This window comes from Diorhabda carinulata, chromosome 7, assembly GCF_026250575.1.
Source record: "Diorhabda carinulata isolate Delta chromosome 7, icDioCari1.1, whole genome shotgun sequence".
NCBI lineage: Eukaryota > Metazoa > Arthropoda > Insecta > Coleoptera > Chrysomelidae > Diorhabda > Diorhabda carinulata.
In genome coordinates this window covers 14,445,601-14,463,508 of record NC_079466.1, presented here as the reverse complement: position 1 = coordinate 14,463,508, position 17,908 = coordinate 14,445,601, and the positions used below count along the sequence as shown (strand labels likewise).

The 17,908-nt window shown below is 30.8% G+C and overlaps 2 protein-coding genes across 2 annotated transcripts; one reads left to right on the top strand and one right to left on the bottom strand.

The window, feature by feature from the left end:
* Positions 1-349: 349 nt before the first annotated feature.
* On the bottom strand, positions 350-12,378 carry LOC130896435 (uncharacterized). The gene is made up of 8 exons (XM_057804565.1): positions 12,099-12,378; positions 10,366-11,045; positions 9,511-9,798; positions 7,403-7,611; positions 6,526-6,673; positions 4,792-4,996; positions 3,637-3,857; positions 350-2,729 (listed from the first exon to the last, which is right to left on the bottom strand). Exons 1-8 carry the CDS (start codon positions 12,314-12,316, stop codon positions 976-978), a joined length of 3,723 nt encoding a protein of 1,240 aa, XP_057660548.1. The 5' UTR covers positions 12,317-12,378; the 3' UTR covers positions 350-975.
* Positions 12,379-12,591: 213 nt separating this feature from the next.
* On the top strand, positions 12,592-17,698 carry LOC130896230 (cyclin-dependent kinases regulatory subunit). The gene is made up of 3 exons (XM_057804176.1): positions 12,592-12,837; positions 13,118-13,245; positions 13,754-17,698. Exons 1-3 carry the CDS (start codon positions 12,767-12,769, stop codon positions 13,810-13,812), a joined length of 258 nt encoding a protein of 85 aa, XP_057660159.1. The 5' UTR covers positions 12,592-12,766; the 3' UTR covers positions 13,813-17,698.
* Positions 17,699-17,908: the final 210 nt, after the last annotated feature.

The window sequence follows — 17,908 nt, the reverse complement described above, 5'->3', positions numbered from 1 at the left end:
GATTGTATGTATAAAACTCTCTCCCATTAAAACTATGTAATGAGCTCACTATTTTTGTTGCTTTCTCTGTTTGTGAGTCAAACTTTATTTGTCTCTTAAGGGCTTTTCGTAGCTTTTCTTTTTACTTTTTTCCTTGGCTTCTTCACATAACAAGTTAGGTTAAAATTTGTACTGAAAACATAACCTCCAAAGATAACAAACCTAAAATAATGGGGTTTTGAATAATATTTACCTTTTTAGTAAATTGTGAACATGAATCAAACATTGTATTGGAAAATTCATAATCTAGTTCTAAGTTCTTAACTCTAGAATAAAATTGGGATTAAATCGAATGGAAACTAGATACATATTAAATTTAAGATAATATATATTACACATAAAATCACAGAGATGCTACATAATATAACCTACAAAACAACCTACTGTGGGGTAAAATAATCGAGTCGCAATGTTTGAAAACATTTTTTGTTTCTTAATATTGATATTTTGTCCAATTATTGCAATTAGATCAAAAATTGGAGTTCAAAATTGAACACTACCATCTTTTCCTTGTATCACTCTAAAAAAATGGATATACTTGTAATGCTACACTATCAATCAGTCTTTGATTGTACAACTGTTTTTTCAAAGGCTTCCTCATTTGTTTTTTTACTTATACCTTTTCGTTTACCTTTTAAAAAATAGCGAAACACAGAACTTTTTTTATAATTCGAGGTTGTCGCCCCCCAATACATATCCCTCTCTTAATAATATTAAAAAATTTAAGTGTAAAGTAAAAAAAGGCCTAAAACTTTGTTTTTGAAGTTTTTGTTTCTATCTTTAACTATTTGTCTAAAATTAACAAGAAAAAAACAATTTTCTATCCCTACCCGAGCTATAATTTTTGACAGATCTATTTTAGACACCTCAAAGTAACTTACCCCACCTTTTGCAGACCCATTTTCGGGACTAAACTATCCACTTTAAGTATAACGATCAATAATACGCGGGATAATGATATGCTGCGGTAGTAGGAGAAGTAACGTGAGTCCTCGTAGAATGATGATAAGGATTTTGAGTCACGCCGTAACTACCGAAACCTTGAACTGGAGATACGGCACCGGTAGGCGTCGTCGTCGCCGCAGTTAAAATCCTACCGTCGCCGATCAACCTTCCCTGATCCATCAATCTCGTTTGATCCGATATAACCCTCGACTCATCCGCTGGAATTAACTCGTTATTCAATATCCTGGACGTACTATGATCCGTCAAAATCCTCGGATTCCCGTTATCGGTTATCAAATGACGCAAATCCGCGTTCAACAATCGACTCTGATCCAATAATCTGTGAGGATTATTCTGCAAACCGTCTGTCAATAATCGAGTATTAGCGATGGGATGCAAAGGATGATTCCTCAAACTTAAATCGACGCTATGTCTTCCGGGAGGTGTTAGATCCAACGAAACGACTCGTAACAAATCTGCGTGAGTATAAGTCGGAGGCGGCGGGCTATAATTCAACCTCAAATCTACATCGCCTGGATATAACGGCCGATAACGATTCATATTCGGATAATTGTGAAAACTTCTCGCTGACATATCCAAACCTTGTAATTCGGAATTTAATATTAGCGGTTCGAAATTTCTGTCGTTTCTGAAATCGTTTTCAATTAAATCGTATTTGTTTCTATTTTCGACGGTATCGATTAAATCGTAAGTTTTATTTCTGAAATCGAGTTCGGCGTCGTAAACGTGATTTCGTCTTAAAGTGTCCGTATCGACGGTGTCGTAACCTTTTAACCTCAAATCTAAATCTATATCGAATTTATTTCGAATTTCCGTTGGTAATTCGTCTCTTTCCGATTGTTCTTTATTATCGTCAACGTTTCGTACCGGTAAATCGTTATTAATAACGTCGATATCGTCGTCGAGCTTCAATTTCCTTATATAATCTTGATTGTTCGATTTGTAGGTTTTGTATAAAGACAAATCTAATTGTATGTCGTTTTTGGCGTGTAAACTGAGATTTTGTACCGTCATTCCGTTACTATCGTCGCTGGATAAATGGTCGGGGTTCACTTGGTGTCCGAATAAATCGTATCTAGACGGATTTGGCGATGTATTATTAGCGTTTGGCGGCGATAAACTGTTTATGTAATTCCTTACGAAATTCGATCGGTGGATATCGGGCGTATGCGGTGGACTAAAATCGTTTTGATGAAAATTGGAATAGTGCATACCGATGCTGTTATCCTGTCTCAATTCGTCGTTTAATTCGTCGGTAACGGAAACGTGATCGTTAACTGAAGGCGAAATTAAACTGATATCTCTCGAATCGTTTATACACGACACATCGTTTTGTGTTAGATTATATAAATTGTTTACTAAAGAGTCCGCGCAATTCGGCGTACCGTCTATATCGATATTAGGTTCGTTACAAACCGAATCTAAAGCAGCTTCGACCAATAAACTAGCGTTAGATGGTTCTTGTCGGTTAAATTCGGTACCGACGAGTTTATTTCGATCGTATATTTCGTTTTCTTGTAAAGATATATTCGGAAAATCGTCTCTACTAAGTTTTTCCACGGAATATATATTTTCAGTAGGTAAATCGTCGCCGATCCATTTTTTCGAACCTTTACTCAACACTTTAAGGTTAGTTTTGTTGTATTCTTCCTGGGGTGGCGGGGTTTTGATTCGATCTTTTTTAATCGACGATATAGGATCGTCCACGTTTTCGCTGTCTTCACCTGAAAAAAAAAATTAATCAGAAAAAGAAGATGAAAGGAAACACATTGGGAAAAAAGGCCATAGGGCTACAACCTTTCATAGGTTTCCCTATGAAATCAGAAATATGGAATGAGGCCCCAGGTCTGGAACAATCGAAAATATTTCTCTCTTCTTCTACCAACTAGTTTCGAAATGCCCTTTCACCGAACAAAGACGAGGAAAGGAGATTTACTGGTATGCTCACTGGATACTGGCCGTTGAACATCTGAAGAACATCGGACAAACTCCCGACAGTTTTAGTCGTTTCTGTACCACCAAAGCCGCATAGCCCCCTGACAGGTAGCTCACTAAGAAAAATCGTTGCTACTTGACTGGTGAATAGTCACGGGTACACAATTGATCAATAGGTCAAAGTGCTAGCGAGGTAGATTTACCACCTTTACGGCTTAGCTCATCTAATTTAATCTAATCTAACATCTGGCATTACACAAGCGAAGATACACTTCTATGTTTGTCCGAAAAATCAACAAATTCATTTAAACAGGCGACTGGTCACTGGCCTTCTAACCGGACACGGTAATCTCAGAGGATTAAAAAGTTCAAGCCACGGTGCCCGATTATACGGTCACTAGCCTTCTAACCAGACATCATCATTATAGATGATTTGGAATGCCTCTGATGCATAGAGGAGGAGAAAACTGCAGACCACGTCATCGGTAAGTGCCTAAACATTTAGGCCAGCTGCACAATTTGCCTAGTGACGTTAAAAGAATCAAGTCAAGTTGCTTGTTTATCTTTTTCTAAACGTCGGTAGTTTTAAGTGAGGGCATAAAGGACTTATCAAATGGCGTACGTGTCTCTGACCATCCACTAACCTAACTATAGACTATAGAAAAAGAAACATCGATAAAACTCCCAAATACTTACTACCTTCATCCGAATTGACACGATATTCTTGAGTAGATTCGTTTTTTGTTATTTCGTCTTCTTTTTTATCGTGATTGCTACCACTATATGCTTGAAATGTATAATCAATGCTTCTTTCTATTTTCGGCATGTTTTCTTCGGTGTAATTGTGAATTTTTTTATAATGAAATTGTAAGCATTGTTTTGTTGTAAAGGCAGCTTTACAAGTCTCCGTAACGCACCTAATAATAAACATAAAAATTAATTTAAAACTACTTGAAATAATAAATAAAAATACGTTAGTTAAGCGTTTTCGAAGTTGTAGAATCCATTTATCGAGGTCCCGGATTCCGAAATTAGTCTTTCCCGTTATAAAAATAATTGGAATAGTTAATTTCCGGTTTGGTTTTTTGAAATGGGTCTATAAATTGCATAAAATGGCTATCCCTAAACTGATCGAAAACAGAGTAGAAGTAACTTAATCGAAGCTGAAGTAAACCTAACCTTATTAAAGCTAAAGTAAATCTAACCTAATCTTAGTTAAAGTGAATATAACCTAACCTAATTGCAGTTAAAGTGAATTTAATCCAACCTAAGCTAGAATTATTCTAACTTAAAGCTAAAGTGAAGTTTACTTTCAACCCAACCTAATTGAAGCTAAAGTAATTCTAACCCAATCTATGTCAAGTAAAATTAACCTAATTGAAGCTATAGTATTTTACTTAATCTAAGTAATTCTAACCTAACCTAATTATAATTAAAGTAATTCTAGCCCAACATCATTCAAGCTTAAGTAGTTCTAACCCAACCTAATCTGAAGTAAAAGTAACCTAATTGAAGATATGGTATTTCACTCTAAAGATAAAGTGATTATAAACATAATTAAAGGTAAAGTAATTCTAACCCAACCTAAGCTGAAGTAAAATCGCAGCTAAAGTAAATCTAAGTTAATCTGAAGTGAAACTAATCTAAATTAAAGTAAATCTAACCAGAAAACGAACCCATTCCTTGGTTTCAAACAGTGGAAGCTCCGTTGAATAAAAGGTATTAATTATAATGGAGAGTATTTTAAAAACAATTATATTTGGGCATGCCCTCGTATATATTAGCTTCGAAACACTATTTTCTCCACAAAATCATCTCGTATCTTTCAAAAATGACGTTTGATATACTTACTTGAAAGGTTTTATTCCGCTATGAGTTAGCATGTGTATTTTGAGGTTAGATTTGTTTTGGAAACTTTTTCCGCATATCGAACAAGAGCAATTAGTTTCCGTTTGTTTTTGATGCACCTCTTTGGAATGCCTTTGTAAAGCGGCCCTCGATCCCAATACTTTCAAACAACTTTTACATTGAAATTCTTTAAGGACTTCAGATAAATCTAAAATGAATAAATTAAAAAAACAATTTCACTTGACTTGAAATTCTCGAATATAACTAGATTTATATTAATTAGAAGTTTATATTACCGAAATAATTTCTAAGACGACCTTTTTGTTGGTTTAGACAGTTTAGAATCCGAATTATCTAGAAAGCCTTTGAATATAAATAAATTAGTGTGTTAAGTATTAGTAAATAGTTATAAGTGTTAGTGCATAGTGTAGCGAATAGTTTAGTGTATTTAGTGCTAGTTTATAAATTTTGTAAGTGAACTACACAGTGTGCAAATTCACCCAACCATTTAACAAACTGTTTATAAATTCATGTCACAAAATTCGAGTGATTTTCCGTGGGGTTTTACTATAAAAAATTATACCCCTACAAAGCGGTAATTAATTTTGAGTTTTCAATTATTTTTCTCAAAATTAATGTATTTCAAATTTTTTAAATTGCAAACGCCTAACAACCGGTATTCTTTTTTAAATAAAATTATATTATAAGAGGGTGGGATTAACAACCCTTATCTTGTTTATTATTAATTCTATGGTACTAGGAAAAAACTTTAATGTTGAAAACTATTTGTAAATAAATATAAATTTTGAGTAATATTTTAATTTCAATTAAATCTTGGTAATAAGTAAGCTAATGGTTGATAATTTCATTCCTTTAAATGTTAATTTTAATTAAAAAAAAATACCTTTGTGGATACATGAAATTTATAAAATTTTTAACGTTCTTTGAAATCAAGGAAAATAAATTTATTCACTTGCTTGTAGGGAGGTAATATCTCTGAAAGGGGTGGGTTAAGGAAATTTCATTATATGAACGACCAATCATAATGTTACGAATTCGCTTACTGATATATATCGTAAAGCCGATCCTGTTCTATTATATTAATATAAAGAATGGCGGATGCGGCAGCAAATCTTTGTATCGTTTTTATAACCTGTTTACATTATGTTGTAGTCTTGTATATAAATAAATTAGTGATAAGTGTATTAGTAAATAGTAATAAGTGTTAGTGCATAGTGTACTGTATTTAGTGCTAGTGTATAAATGAATTCCGTAAATAAAATATACAGTGTGTATAAATTCATCCATTTAACAAACTGTTTCCGTCGCATTCAGAAACACCCTGTATATTATATTTGTTGTGTCCACACTCTCATTAGCACCGGTTGTTTTGACTACTTGAGGTTAGCAAGATTAGGGATTAGCGGGATTAGGAAGGAAGACATTTTTTTCAAGAACGAGGGTACATGGAATGCGGTTTTGCCGATAGCTCAATACTTTACGAACATTTAAGGAAAAACAAGAACTCCATATTCACTGATTAGAATTTTATATATGACAAAATTTCAGTTCTTAAAAATTTGCTGTAGGTGTGAGGTATGTCACTTTATAGTACAGTCAAATTATACATGGTGAACGATTGATTTATAATAAAAACGATAAGAATATACATTGTACATACATACATACATGTACATGTACATAAGAATGTACATTAATTGAATTATAGATACTCACCGCTGTGCATACGCTTGATGTGGATCCTCAGTTTTTGCGGTTGGCAAAATTTTTGACCGCAAAAGTCACAAAGCGGTCTGGAACGGTGAGGATTCGAAGAACAACCATAAGTTCGATGCATTTCCAAATAATTTAAACGCAAAAAAAACTACAAATAATGAATAATCTCACTATATAAGGATGTTGACACATGTTTTAATTATTTTTCACACAATAAATTGATTAATTCATTAACACGTGACTAAAAACGCACAATCGGAGCGCTTTGACGTCACTATCCAGTAAACAAACTATCTTATTAATAACCTATAAGAAATTAGAAAGCAATAAAGTTTTGATGGTTGTTAACACTATCATCATATTTTTTCTTTAATAATAAAGGGGTGTTTTCAGATAAAAATGGGGTTGATATAAATTCAGATTTACAATATACAATCACTAATTTACAATTCAAATAAGAACTTGAAGATAAATTTAGTAAGACAACGATAAATTGGGAAAGTATATTTGAAATATGAGTTGCATATTTTCAAGGGAGTCATAGTAGAAAGAAGGGTGTATAAGAGGTTGCCTACCTAATAGGATTGTGATATGAACAACAAGTTGAGAGTATGTAGTCGAAAATGTAGTTTGAAAATATTAATCGAAAAAAAACTTGTAAAATGAATGAAGACATTCCGAACAATTATTATTTTGAGTAAGAGGTAAAAATCCATTGGTTCATTAAAAAATAAACAATTTTAATAACATTATTCACCTGCAAACATAGACAATAATTTTGATTTTTGTAAACAAAGCAACAATAAATTCTAACCTCGACAATAAGTTATTAATATTTTTTTGAAAATTTTTTTTTCTATTTTGAAGTTTTACTTACTTTTTTACAAAATTGACACTGGTAAGCGCCTTGTCCGTTATGTAACTCCGCCGCATGTTTCATTATATTTTCTTTTCCCAAAACCGCCACCCCGCATATTTTACAATGGTATTTTCTTATGGTTAAACTAAATCTGATATCATGGAATATTGAACAATGTATTCTATAATATTGCGGATGACTAAAATCGATGTTACAACCACCACATGCTAATAATAAAAAAAATTGATATATAACAGTCCTAAGTTATGTAACTGAAACGTTGATATGCAAGAAATTCTAAGTGCTAAGGCCTGGTATACACGAGTCGAGTAAGTCGATTTTTCGGGAGATTGACTTGTTGATTTGTTTCAACTTAATTGCTCGGTAAGACTTTGAGACCCGAGTTAGAAAATATTTTAAAGGAGCTGATAAGGTTATATTAAAACAAATATAAAAAGTTTTGGAAGAGGAATTGAACAAAAAAACCTGGTTTAAATGTTGGTTAAGAAGGTATCAAAAGTATTAATTTCAATGTAGGCTCATATCACAATTACTTCATAACCAGACTTTTCGATTTTTAACATTTCTTGGTTTTAAGTTTTTGTTTTTTTTCTTTGGTTTCGGCTTTACTCGACCCGTGTAAACCAGGGGTGAGTATAATAAGGTCTGACATTAAATCAAATCAATTTTAATTAGAAGTGTACAAGATGAAGTTCGATATTTTATGTAATTAAAAGATTTAATGTCGGTAAATGAATTAGTATTATAAAACTTGCACTTATAATAAGAAGAAAACATACAAATTCGAATTAAATTAACCTCAAATTATTACGATTTACGTTTAATAATAATGAGACCTCAAGGGGGTTTATGTTGAAAGATAATCCGTTTTTACAACTTTAAAACCAACGAGACATTAGCTTCTAGTAATTCAAATATGAACTAAGGGAAATTTAAAAACTGCGATTTCACATCACCTTGTGTATAACAAAATTATTCAAGTCGATATGTTTATTTTTACTTATGTTTTTTTTTCAAAATTTAATGATGAAACTTCGTTATTTCATCATTTTAAAATAGATTTTGGTTGATAAAGTTTATAAAAAAAGGAGCCGGATTATTTTAAGAAAGAAGAATTAAAATTCAGGTGTTTTCATATACTCAATCGACCTTTTATCACCTTCAGTAGGTTCACTAAAGGTACCCCATACATTTTATTAGAATTTTTTAGGAAAAAAAGTTTTGAGCCACCTTGTATATAGTTTTGAAGAAACCTAATATTTATCTGACCACCCAGTATATGAAATATAATTATTTATAACGACTTTAAAAGGGTGTTAAAGATGTCAATTTGGACGGTTTAAAATAAAATTTCAATTCAAAATCAATTTTTCAAGGTTTTCAAAAAAATCTAGATATACAGGGTCTTCAAGTTCAACTAGTCGTGTAGAATACGTAGTACAAAGGTGGTAACTATTTAGAATTTGTTAAATAGATTTCCAAATACAAGAAAAAATAAAAAATTACATTATCAATAGAGCTCTCTGTATTTGTAAATGTAAATTATAAAAAACCACATAAAAAATAATGTCGATTCACTAAAGGTATATACCCCATACTAATTAATCGTTCTTTTAAGAAAAAAAATTTTGAACCACCTTGTACATAGTTTTGAAGAAACAACCTTTCATTTTTATCTGACCACCCAGTATATGAAATATAATTATTTATAACGACTTTAAAAGGGTGTTAAAAATGTCAATTTTGTTTCGAAAATAAAATTTCAATTCAAAATTAATTTTTCAAGGTTTTCAAAAAAATCTAGATATACAGGGTCGTTCAAGTTCAACTGGTCGGGTGGAATACGTAGTTCTACTTTTGAAGAGTATTCAATCAATTTTGATAGTTCAAAATAAATTCTCTAAACGTTTCAAGGAATCTAGATGTACAGGGATGTCCACGTTCAAAATATGAGGAGTAGCAGTCCACATAATCGTATAGTCCAAGTTCTGATCAATTTCGAAGAAAATGCAAGAGTATTCGAGAAAATTGGATAAGTTATAAAAGGACAGTAATCATTAGAAAAATGTATCACATTTATAATCATATAATAATTTATCACTTACCTGTCTTTTCCATTTTCTTCTTATTAGCAGCTAAAGGAGGATCTTGCCAGTACAATAGTTCATCTCCGATAGCAACGGACTTAATAGTTACAAAATATAATTTACAATCCTTAGTTATCACAGTTAAATTCCTATTTTCCCTTACAGGAGCCGGCCTTATATATTTAAGCCAATTCGAATCAGTACTACTTTCAGTATCGATATAAACATTTCCCGATGAATCGTTAATTTCCCATATATTTTTCATGTTTACATCCTCAGGAATATCCATTTCTTTAATATTATTTCCTGAAATTATCATTATTACGCAGCTGTTCAAAATAGTACGATAATATACACTGCCAGTAAAAAGTTTTTGATCACCCTATAGTCTGCATGTTGTATTAATTATGAAAATAGTAAAAATAAAACTACAGTCTGTAATTATGACATAACTTAATTGTACATTGTACATCGTCAATGTTTTTTTTTTCAATTAAAAATTTTTACTTGAGACATCTCATTAAAACGACAATTCATGGAAGATTTCCATTATATAAAAAACATTTTGTACAATTCTGCCCGACGCGTCCGCCAAACTTTAGGTCCTGTTATATCATAATCCCTCATATCATAAGATAGGGTATTAAAAATGATGTAAAATGTCACACATCCCGGGTCTGTATCTCAAAAAGTTTCTATATAAGAATCAAATAATTAGTATTTATAACAACTTTATAGCCCTGTACTTGGAAAACATCGATAAAATTTTACATTTTACCATGTCTGTGTCAAAATTGTTAGTAATTTTATTTATTATAAATCTATAATCAAAAAAAACTCATCATTTTGTATTAAAAATTCTTGTTTGCTTACCAATGAGAGGACCAAATTGCGTAAAAGGTTCCAAATCTCTCTTAGCAAAAATTCCTAATCCGTGTGATGTATTAGTATCCATAATTTCCAGGCAATTCGGCAGCGATAAAAGAGAATAACTGTATTTTAACATATCTTCTTCATTTAACTCCGATTTATCTTTATTATCTCGTATATCTTGTATCACTTTATACTTTTCCTTCCATTCATGTTGTTCCATAGAGTCATTAAGGATGTAATGAGGGAAATTAATTGGGCAGTGATCCTGTATGTGATGGGTATTACATAAATTGCATAACTTTATTTTTATTTTATCTATATTGTTACTCTCTTTTTCATCAGGTTTCTCTATTTTTGTTTCGTTTGGTTTGTTTTCACAAATTTTCAAGTCTTTAAGCGGTAATTGCAACTTTTCCACGTTTTTCTTACCAACAGTATTTTTGTTTGTTTTCTGCATTTTTTTTGTTAGTTTCACATTTTCAGTCTTCGGAATTTGTGCTGGTTTATCAGAAATTGTGTCACTTATAATATTGGCAACATTAAAATTTATATTATTCACAGATTCGCATCCTTGAACTGAAGGTTTCAAATTAGTTTCATCTGTTTTTAATTGTGAAGTTTTAGATTTATTTTTAATTTTTTGACTTTCGTCATGTTTGAAACTTTCTGTTTCGTATAACCTAAAAAAAATTATAAATATGTAAAACATGTGTAATAAAACGAAAATGTACAAAAAAGTATATTTTTTATGGGAAACATATAAAGAATTAGAGTCCACGTGAATACTTTGTCACAAAAGCAGCCAAAAAAAAAACAAAAAGCCGAAAATTAAGTACCAAATTACGAAATTTTCCGCTTTGTAAATGAAGATAGCAAAGCAAGTTAAATGTGCAAAATTAATAGATAATGAAAGTAGAATGATTCCATAATTAAATGTTTTGTTGTTGAATGATAAAAAAATTCCTATTCTTGCGTGGAATTGGCTACTTTCACGCCTGTTTTTAGAGAGTTAAAAAGCTTCACAAAAAGACGTGGCAAAAAAATGATTTTTTCGAGTTTTCTCAGGTCCTAAATGACTAAGTACTCGACCAATACTCATTAAATGATGCTGAATAGATGAATTTTTTGGACAAGTTGTGAAAGAAATTATTTTTTCTGAGTTCTACTGAAAAAACTCGGAAAAAGTTTTTTTGTGAAGCTTTTTTACTCTCCAAAAACAGGCGTGAAAATATCAGAATGTCAAAAAAATTGCACAGCGGAAAATTTCGTAATATGGCACTAAATTTTCCGCTTATTGTTATTTCTGTCTGCTCATATTACTCTGCTAACTTTAGTGACATAAATACTTTGTAACTCCCGACTCTTGTTCCAAACAAAAGTTCATCATATAGATTAGAAGCAAAATTTCAATGAAATAACATAAAAAATAAATACAAAAATTATAATAAAAACATAAATTTTTATTTCAAAACAATTTGTCAAACAATACGAGTACTTATTCAATAAACATTCATTTCAATTTTCCTGTATAATATACAGGTAGACGATTAATCATTGCAAGAAATTTAAATATTTTCTTTATCTGTATACCACGTGGGTGTGTTTATGTTTGACAATTTATTGATCTGTCAGAAAATACAAACCCCTTTCCCTTCTTTCATAAAAGCAGTCTTGTATTCTTGCACAAAGACCGATGAACCCAAATATTTAAGAAAAAAATCGTTAAAACAAACCCGTTTAAGTATCCTTGAGCAATATCCAATAGTTTTGTAACAAATTCTTCGTTTGTTTTGAAACACAATGCAACCTTTATAGCATTCCATCTTTTTATATTCTGAGGACCTATAAAGGTTGATAGATTAAATTCACTAGTGTTACAATAGTTTTCTTTAAGATTTGAAATTTCACTCTCTACTGATAAACCGTTCTCTTTTTGTATTTTTTTGAACATAACTTAAAGGTGATAGACTATTACAAATATGCTATCCCCTTTAGTACGAATCACAGACTACTACATTATATTGACGTATTGTATATATCGTTGATTGTTAACCGTATTTAAACTCTCTTCTATAACTTCAGATAAGAATCAGGTAAATTTATTAATATCATGTATTTTGATAAAAAGTTTCAAATATTGATAAAAACGTTAATATCTTAAAATCATAATTGCAGAATTTAGAGGTGACTGTTGGTTTAAGTATGTAATAGCATACTTTAAAAGAAGACTCAGTGACGCTTTTATGTTGGCGAATCGAAAAGTAACTAGATTTGATCTTATAAATAAAAAATCAACGGAAAACGTGACAGCAACAGAAAGAACAAACTAGAAACTACAAAGAAATTTTTGTGCAAAGTATTTTAATTTTGGTGTCGAGTTTATAAAAATATATTAATCAATATGAATCGAGAAGAGTTGCAGAAAAATATATGTTACTCCGAAAAATATTATGATGATAAATATGAATATAGGTAAGCTTTGTTCTCTAAATCGTATTCAACTGACAATAAGTATAACTAACAAATTCTAAAATCAAATATTTGCTGCTAATTCTCGTTTAATTTCACAATTCCGTTACAAATTTAACTTGGGTTAGGGTTGTAAATACCGGATAAGATAATTGATAACATTATTCAAACAATGTTCTTTATAATATTCATACTAATTTGATGAATTAATTATGAAGTTGTATGTAGTAACTACGGTAATTTCGGCTTAAACAAGGTTTTTACACTACTTTTGTTATAATAGACATGTAGTACTTCCTAGAGAAATGGTTAAGTTAGTACCTAAAACTCATTTAATGTCTGAAGATGAATGGCGAGGAATCGGCGTACAACAAAGTAAAGGATGGGTACATTATATGATACATTTACCAGGTAGGTACAATTTTCTTAAATGTACAATTTCGTTATAATTCATGCATGAATATATCTAATTTATTTCATAATTTTTTCAACAATGTTTTGGTTTGTACTAGCTTCTTGATTAGAATTATCTTAGGTTTTTAAAGGAAATCATAATAATTAATTCTTAAGATATAATATTATTGTTTTTGAAACCTCTGTTGTGTTTATTGTTCTCCTATGTTTTTAACAGCTTTGCCACTGTTTATTTCAATTTTTCATTTATTATCTTAAGAATGAAAAAGTTGTCATTAAAATATCCAACATCTGGTGGTATTTTTCTTTTAAAAACTAATATTAAATATTGAATGATCATTTTTTGTTCTTGGCTGTTACACACCAGTTCTCTGTTGCTATTCTTTCTAAAACTTTTTTACATGCTATTCTAGATATTATTGGAATGTTAAAGATATAAGATTTAATCTTTTGTATTTTTTTGAAAATTCTTTTGATAATATATATAATTTTATTTGATTTTCAGAACCGCATATATTACTTTTCAAACGACCTATCACCACACCACCTCCGTCGAAGAGTTAAATCGATAACTGTACAAAAACATTTTTTTTAAGTTTTAGATAGTTTACTTAAAGTAAAAATACCAACATCTCACTTATTCTATTCACCACTTAATTCTGGCGTTTCATTTTTTTTCTATTTAAATTTATTGTATGTATCTTGACACAATCCCATTGTGGTAAAGAAACTCTCATAATTGTGCAGTTGATGAAAACTAAAAAAATCTGTCGGGGGTAAATTTATTTTGAATCTTGGGCAGTAAAATTACGAATTTTTTGGGGGTAAAATACCTTCTTTTATAGAATATAATAAATTTTTTATACATAAAGTTAATTGGGATTGAAATATGTAGATTTTATTGAAGGGTTTTGTTTTATCTTTTTGTATTTCGATAATTTTCACTTATATTAAGGGTAAATACAGTTCTTAGGAATCTCAGCTCTGATGCTTGAAGATCTATGCAACGATATATTTTTGGATCTTCAAAATTTTATTATGAAATTTATTGGGTACGGAATAATTGAAATTTTTATTGAGGATAAATACAAATGTCCTTTTTTAAGTATCTAATCTTTTTTAGGCCCAGCAATTACAATCATGTCTGAAAAAGTTTATTAACTGAAATATTTTACGGAAAATTCATAAAAAAATTTTAGGGGGTAGTTTTTCCATTTGCCTCGAGTCTTTTGACCAGTTCACTGTGCTTCAGTATGTGTAGTTGATTTATGGTTTTCGTCAGATGGATTTTTCTAATTTTTGCACTATTTAAAGTAAATTATCCATATAAGATTAGGGATGTTTAAAAATGGTAGAGTTGTCAATGTTGCCCTTGGAAGTCTTATAATATCTCTTGAAAATCTTCAGATTATGTCTCACAATTGTGTTAAGTTATCCTAAATAATGAAACTAGGCTTCCTCTGGTTAATCAGTCAAGTGACTCGTAAAGTTTGTTGTAAATCTGCTTATTGTGACTCAAAATTGTAGTCAGATGCTTAAATAATGAATTTAGGACTTACTTCCTTCGATTACTGGTTTATCTAGGGTAAAGTATGTTGTAAATCTGCTTATTATGTTTCATAATTGTGCTCAGACACCTAAATAATGAATCAACGCCTTCCTACCTTTAATTACTGATTAATACGTCAAGTGACAGCTAAAAATTATTGGAAATATTTTCATTGTGTCTTATAATTGTGCTCAATTACCTAAATAATGAATTAACGCTTTCCTACTTTTGATTACTGGTTAAATGTGACATTTAAAAATTGTAAATATTCTCATTATGTCTCATAATTGTTCTCGGATACATAAATGGTCCATTAAACCTTCGGTCTCTGTGATTACTGGTTAGTCTGTCAAGTGACTAGAAAGGATACTGCAAATATTTTCATTATGTCTCATAATTGTGCTAGGATACATAAATTATGCATCAAAGCTTCATTTTCAACAATTACTGGTTAAGGGTCAAGTGTTACTATCAAGTGACTAGTAAGGCTGCTGTGTAAATCTGCTAATTATGTCTCATAATTATGCTAAGATACCTAAATAATGAATCAACGCCTTCCTACCTTTGATTACTGGTTAATCTGTCCAGTGATAGTTGAAATTTGTTGTAAATATTCTCATTATGTGTTATAATTGTGCTCGGATACATAAATTATGCATCAAAGTTTCCTTTTCTTCAATTACTGGTTAATCTGTCAAGAAAGGTTACCGTGAATCTGCTGATTATGTCTCTTCATCTGTCAAGTAACCTTTGAAAATTGATGGAAATATTTTCATTATGTCTCATAATCGTGCTAGGATACATAAATTGTCCATTAAACCTTCCGTCTTTCTGATTACTGGTTAATCTGCCAAGTGACAAGTAAGGTTGCTGTAAATCTGCCCGCGTCAGCCGCCAACTTGAACAAAAAACATTTTATCGAATATGTCGCGAACTGCGCTTCGTACGACAAAAATAGTGGAGATCATTTTTATAGATAATAATTTTTGCCATCTTTTTTATTTGAAACTTTTTTTTGTATAACGCACAGGTTTTTAATTATACGCCTCACTCGGATTTCCATCAGGGGACAACCCCGAACATATTTTTAAAAAAATCCGTTCTCTAGAACTTAAAAAAAAAGAAAAAAGTTCCTGCGCTTGGCCTATCACAACGTAAGCAGTTGATACCCACACAAATGTTGATATTTTAATGTTTTGTTTAGGATTAAAATAAATTTTTTTGTGGCCAATTTTTACAGCATCACATGGAAATCATTAATCACGCGTCTGTCATCAAAACTATTTTAAAATAACAATGATCTAAATATAAATAGATAAATCCATCTGGAAAGAATGTATACAATCGATCTATATTTGTTTATAATATAATAAATAGATATAATAATACTCGGCATAAATATTTTTTTTATTTATACATAAATCATCAATCAGAATCAAAAAGTTATTCTGTAAGATAATTGGCTGGTATATAAATATCTCCCAAGTACTTGTCGGAAACTCCAAAAGAGGATTTCCTCCTATAACAACCTCCACGTGTCCAATTTACTCAGGAGTTCGAACGGATTTCGTACTGCTACATCTTTTGCCCGTTGTTTCACCGATATTTTCGAAAATTTTCACCTAAAACTTAATTGGATTTGAACTAGGCACTGACTAATTGCGAGCTAGCGAGTTGCGCGTTAGTTAGATAATAGATCGAACGCGAACGCGCGATATTCGGTCGCTCGTATACCTGCTCGACGCTGGCTAACTATTTCTTTTGCAACTCCTAAAATATTTCGAATTCGCTTCTGAAATTTTAGATACACATTCTTGGATAGTTTCTGACGATATTTTTGCACAAAAATCGATTTTTCGAGGATTTTCTTGGAAGAAAAAACATCCGATTGACTCTTCAATTTTTTTTACATGTCGCAATTTCCATCTGTAACAAAGAATCCAAAAAATTTATTTCTCAATAGTATAACTTCTAGTTGAACCAAGAAAATCAAACAAAAAGTGAAAAATTCGACAATTTTTCGCAAATTGAAAAAAAATTTCACTAAGATTGCTTAGATAGTCGGTTAATCTTAATTTTCTTAATGTTTTTTTACTAGAAGAGAATTTAATTCCGAACACAATCCATTTTGTCTCGTTTCGATAGGACGTTTAGTTTTTTGTCTATCTTTCCCGCCAATTAGGAAAAATCGCCAACAAAACGCGCGTCAAAGTTTTCGTATATAAAAAATCATAGTTTTCTTGAACTCAACGCATTAATCAGCGATTCCTGAGTTGCTCGTTAGTCCCTCGGGGTTTATAATACGTTCAATAGATCGAAGGGCCGGATAGCGCGTTCTCCGAGCGATTCGGTCGCTCGTACACCTCACTATTTCTTCGTAATTCCGAAAATATTTCGAATTCGCTTCTGAAATTTTAGGGACACGTTCTTGGATAGTTTCTGACATTTTTGCAAAAAAATCGATTTTTGGAAGCCCCTAAAGCAGGCTCCCCCTTGAAGGTAGCAGAATGTATAACTTTATGTGTTACTTCGCATATGAAAATATTAATTAGGTAGTTGGATAAGTATAACGTAGAAAATTGGTTATTTCAAAGGTGAAGTTTCTACACGTGTTGTACACTAAATTATTTCTACTTCCCTTATTTAACAAATACTAAATGTGGTGTAATAGGATATGAAAGTAACAATTTTTTTTGGAGGGAATTTAAATATTTCAAATTGTCATCGTTACTGATTTTATATCTATAGATGAAGGTATTTTTACTATAAATGTTTAATTTATCAAAATAAAAGGCTGTAATGGAAATAGATCAGTAGCTTTTAATCGTCCTTAGATTTACATGTATTATATCAACTTTTCTACATTTTTTAACAATAAACATTGATCTTTTTTGCTTTTAATGTTGGATGCCATTAAGTTTTGTGATATTTGCCACGCGGAATTTTCTTACAGATCAAAAATTGATTGAATAGTCGTAAAGGGCTGTTTTCTATTATTATTTTTCTGATATATTAGTATATTGTTCTCAATATGGTTTTTAATGATTATATTATTCATATAAATCCATTACTGATAAATAAAATTCGAATTAGCGATCATATGAAATTTTT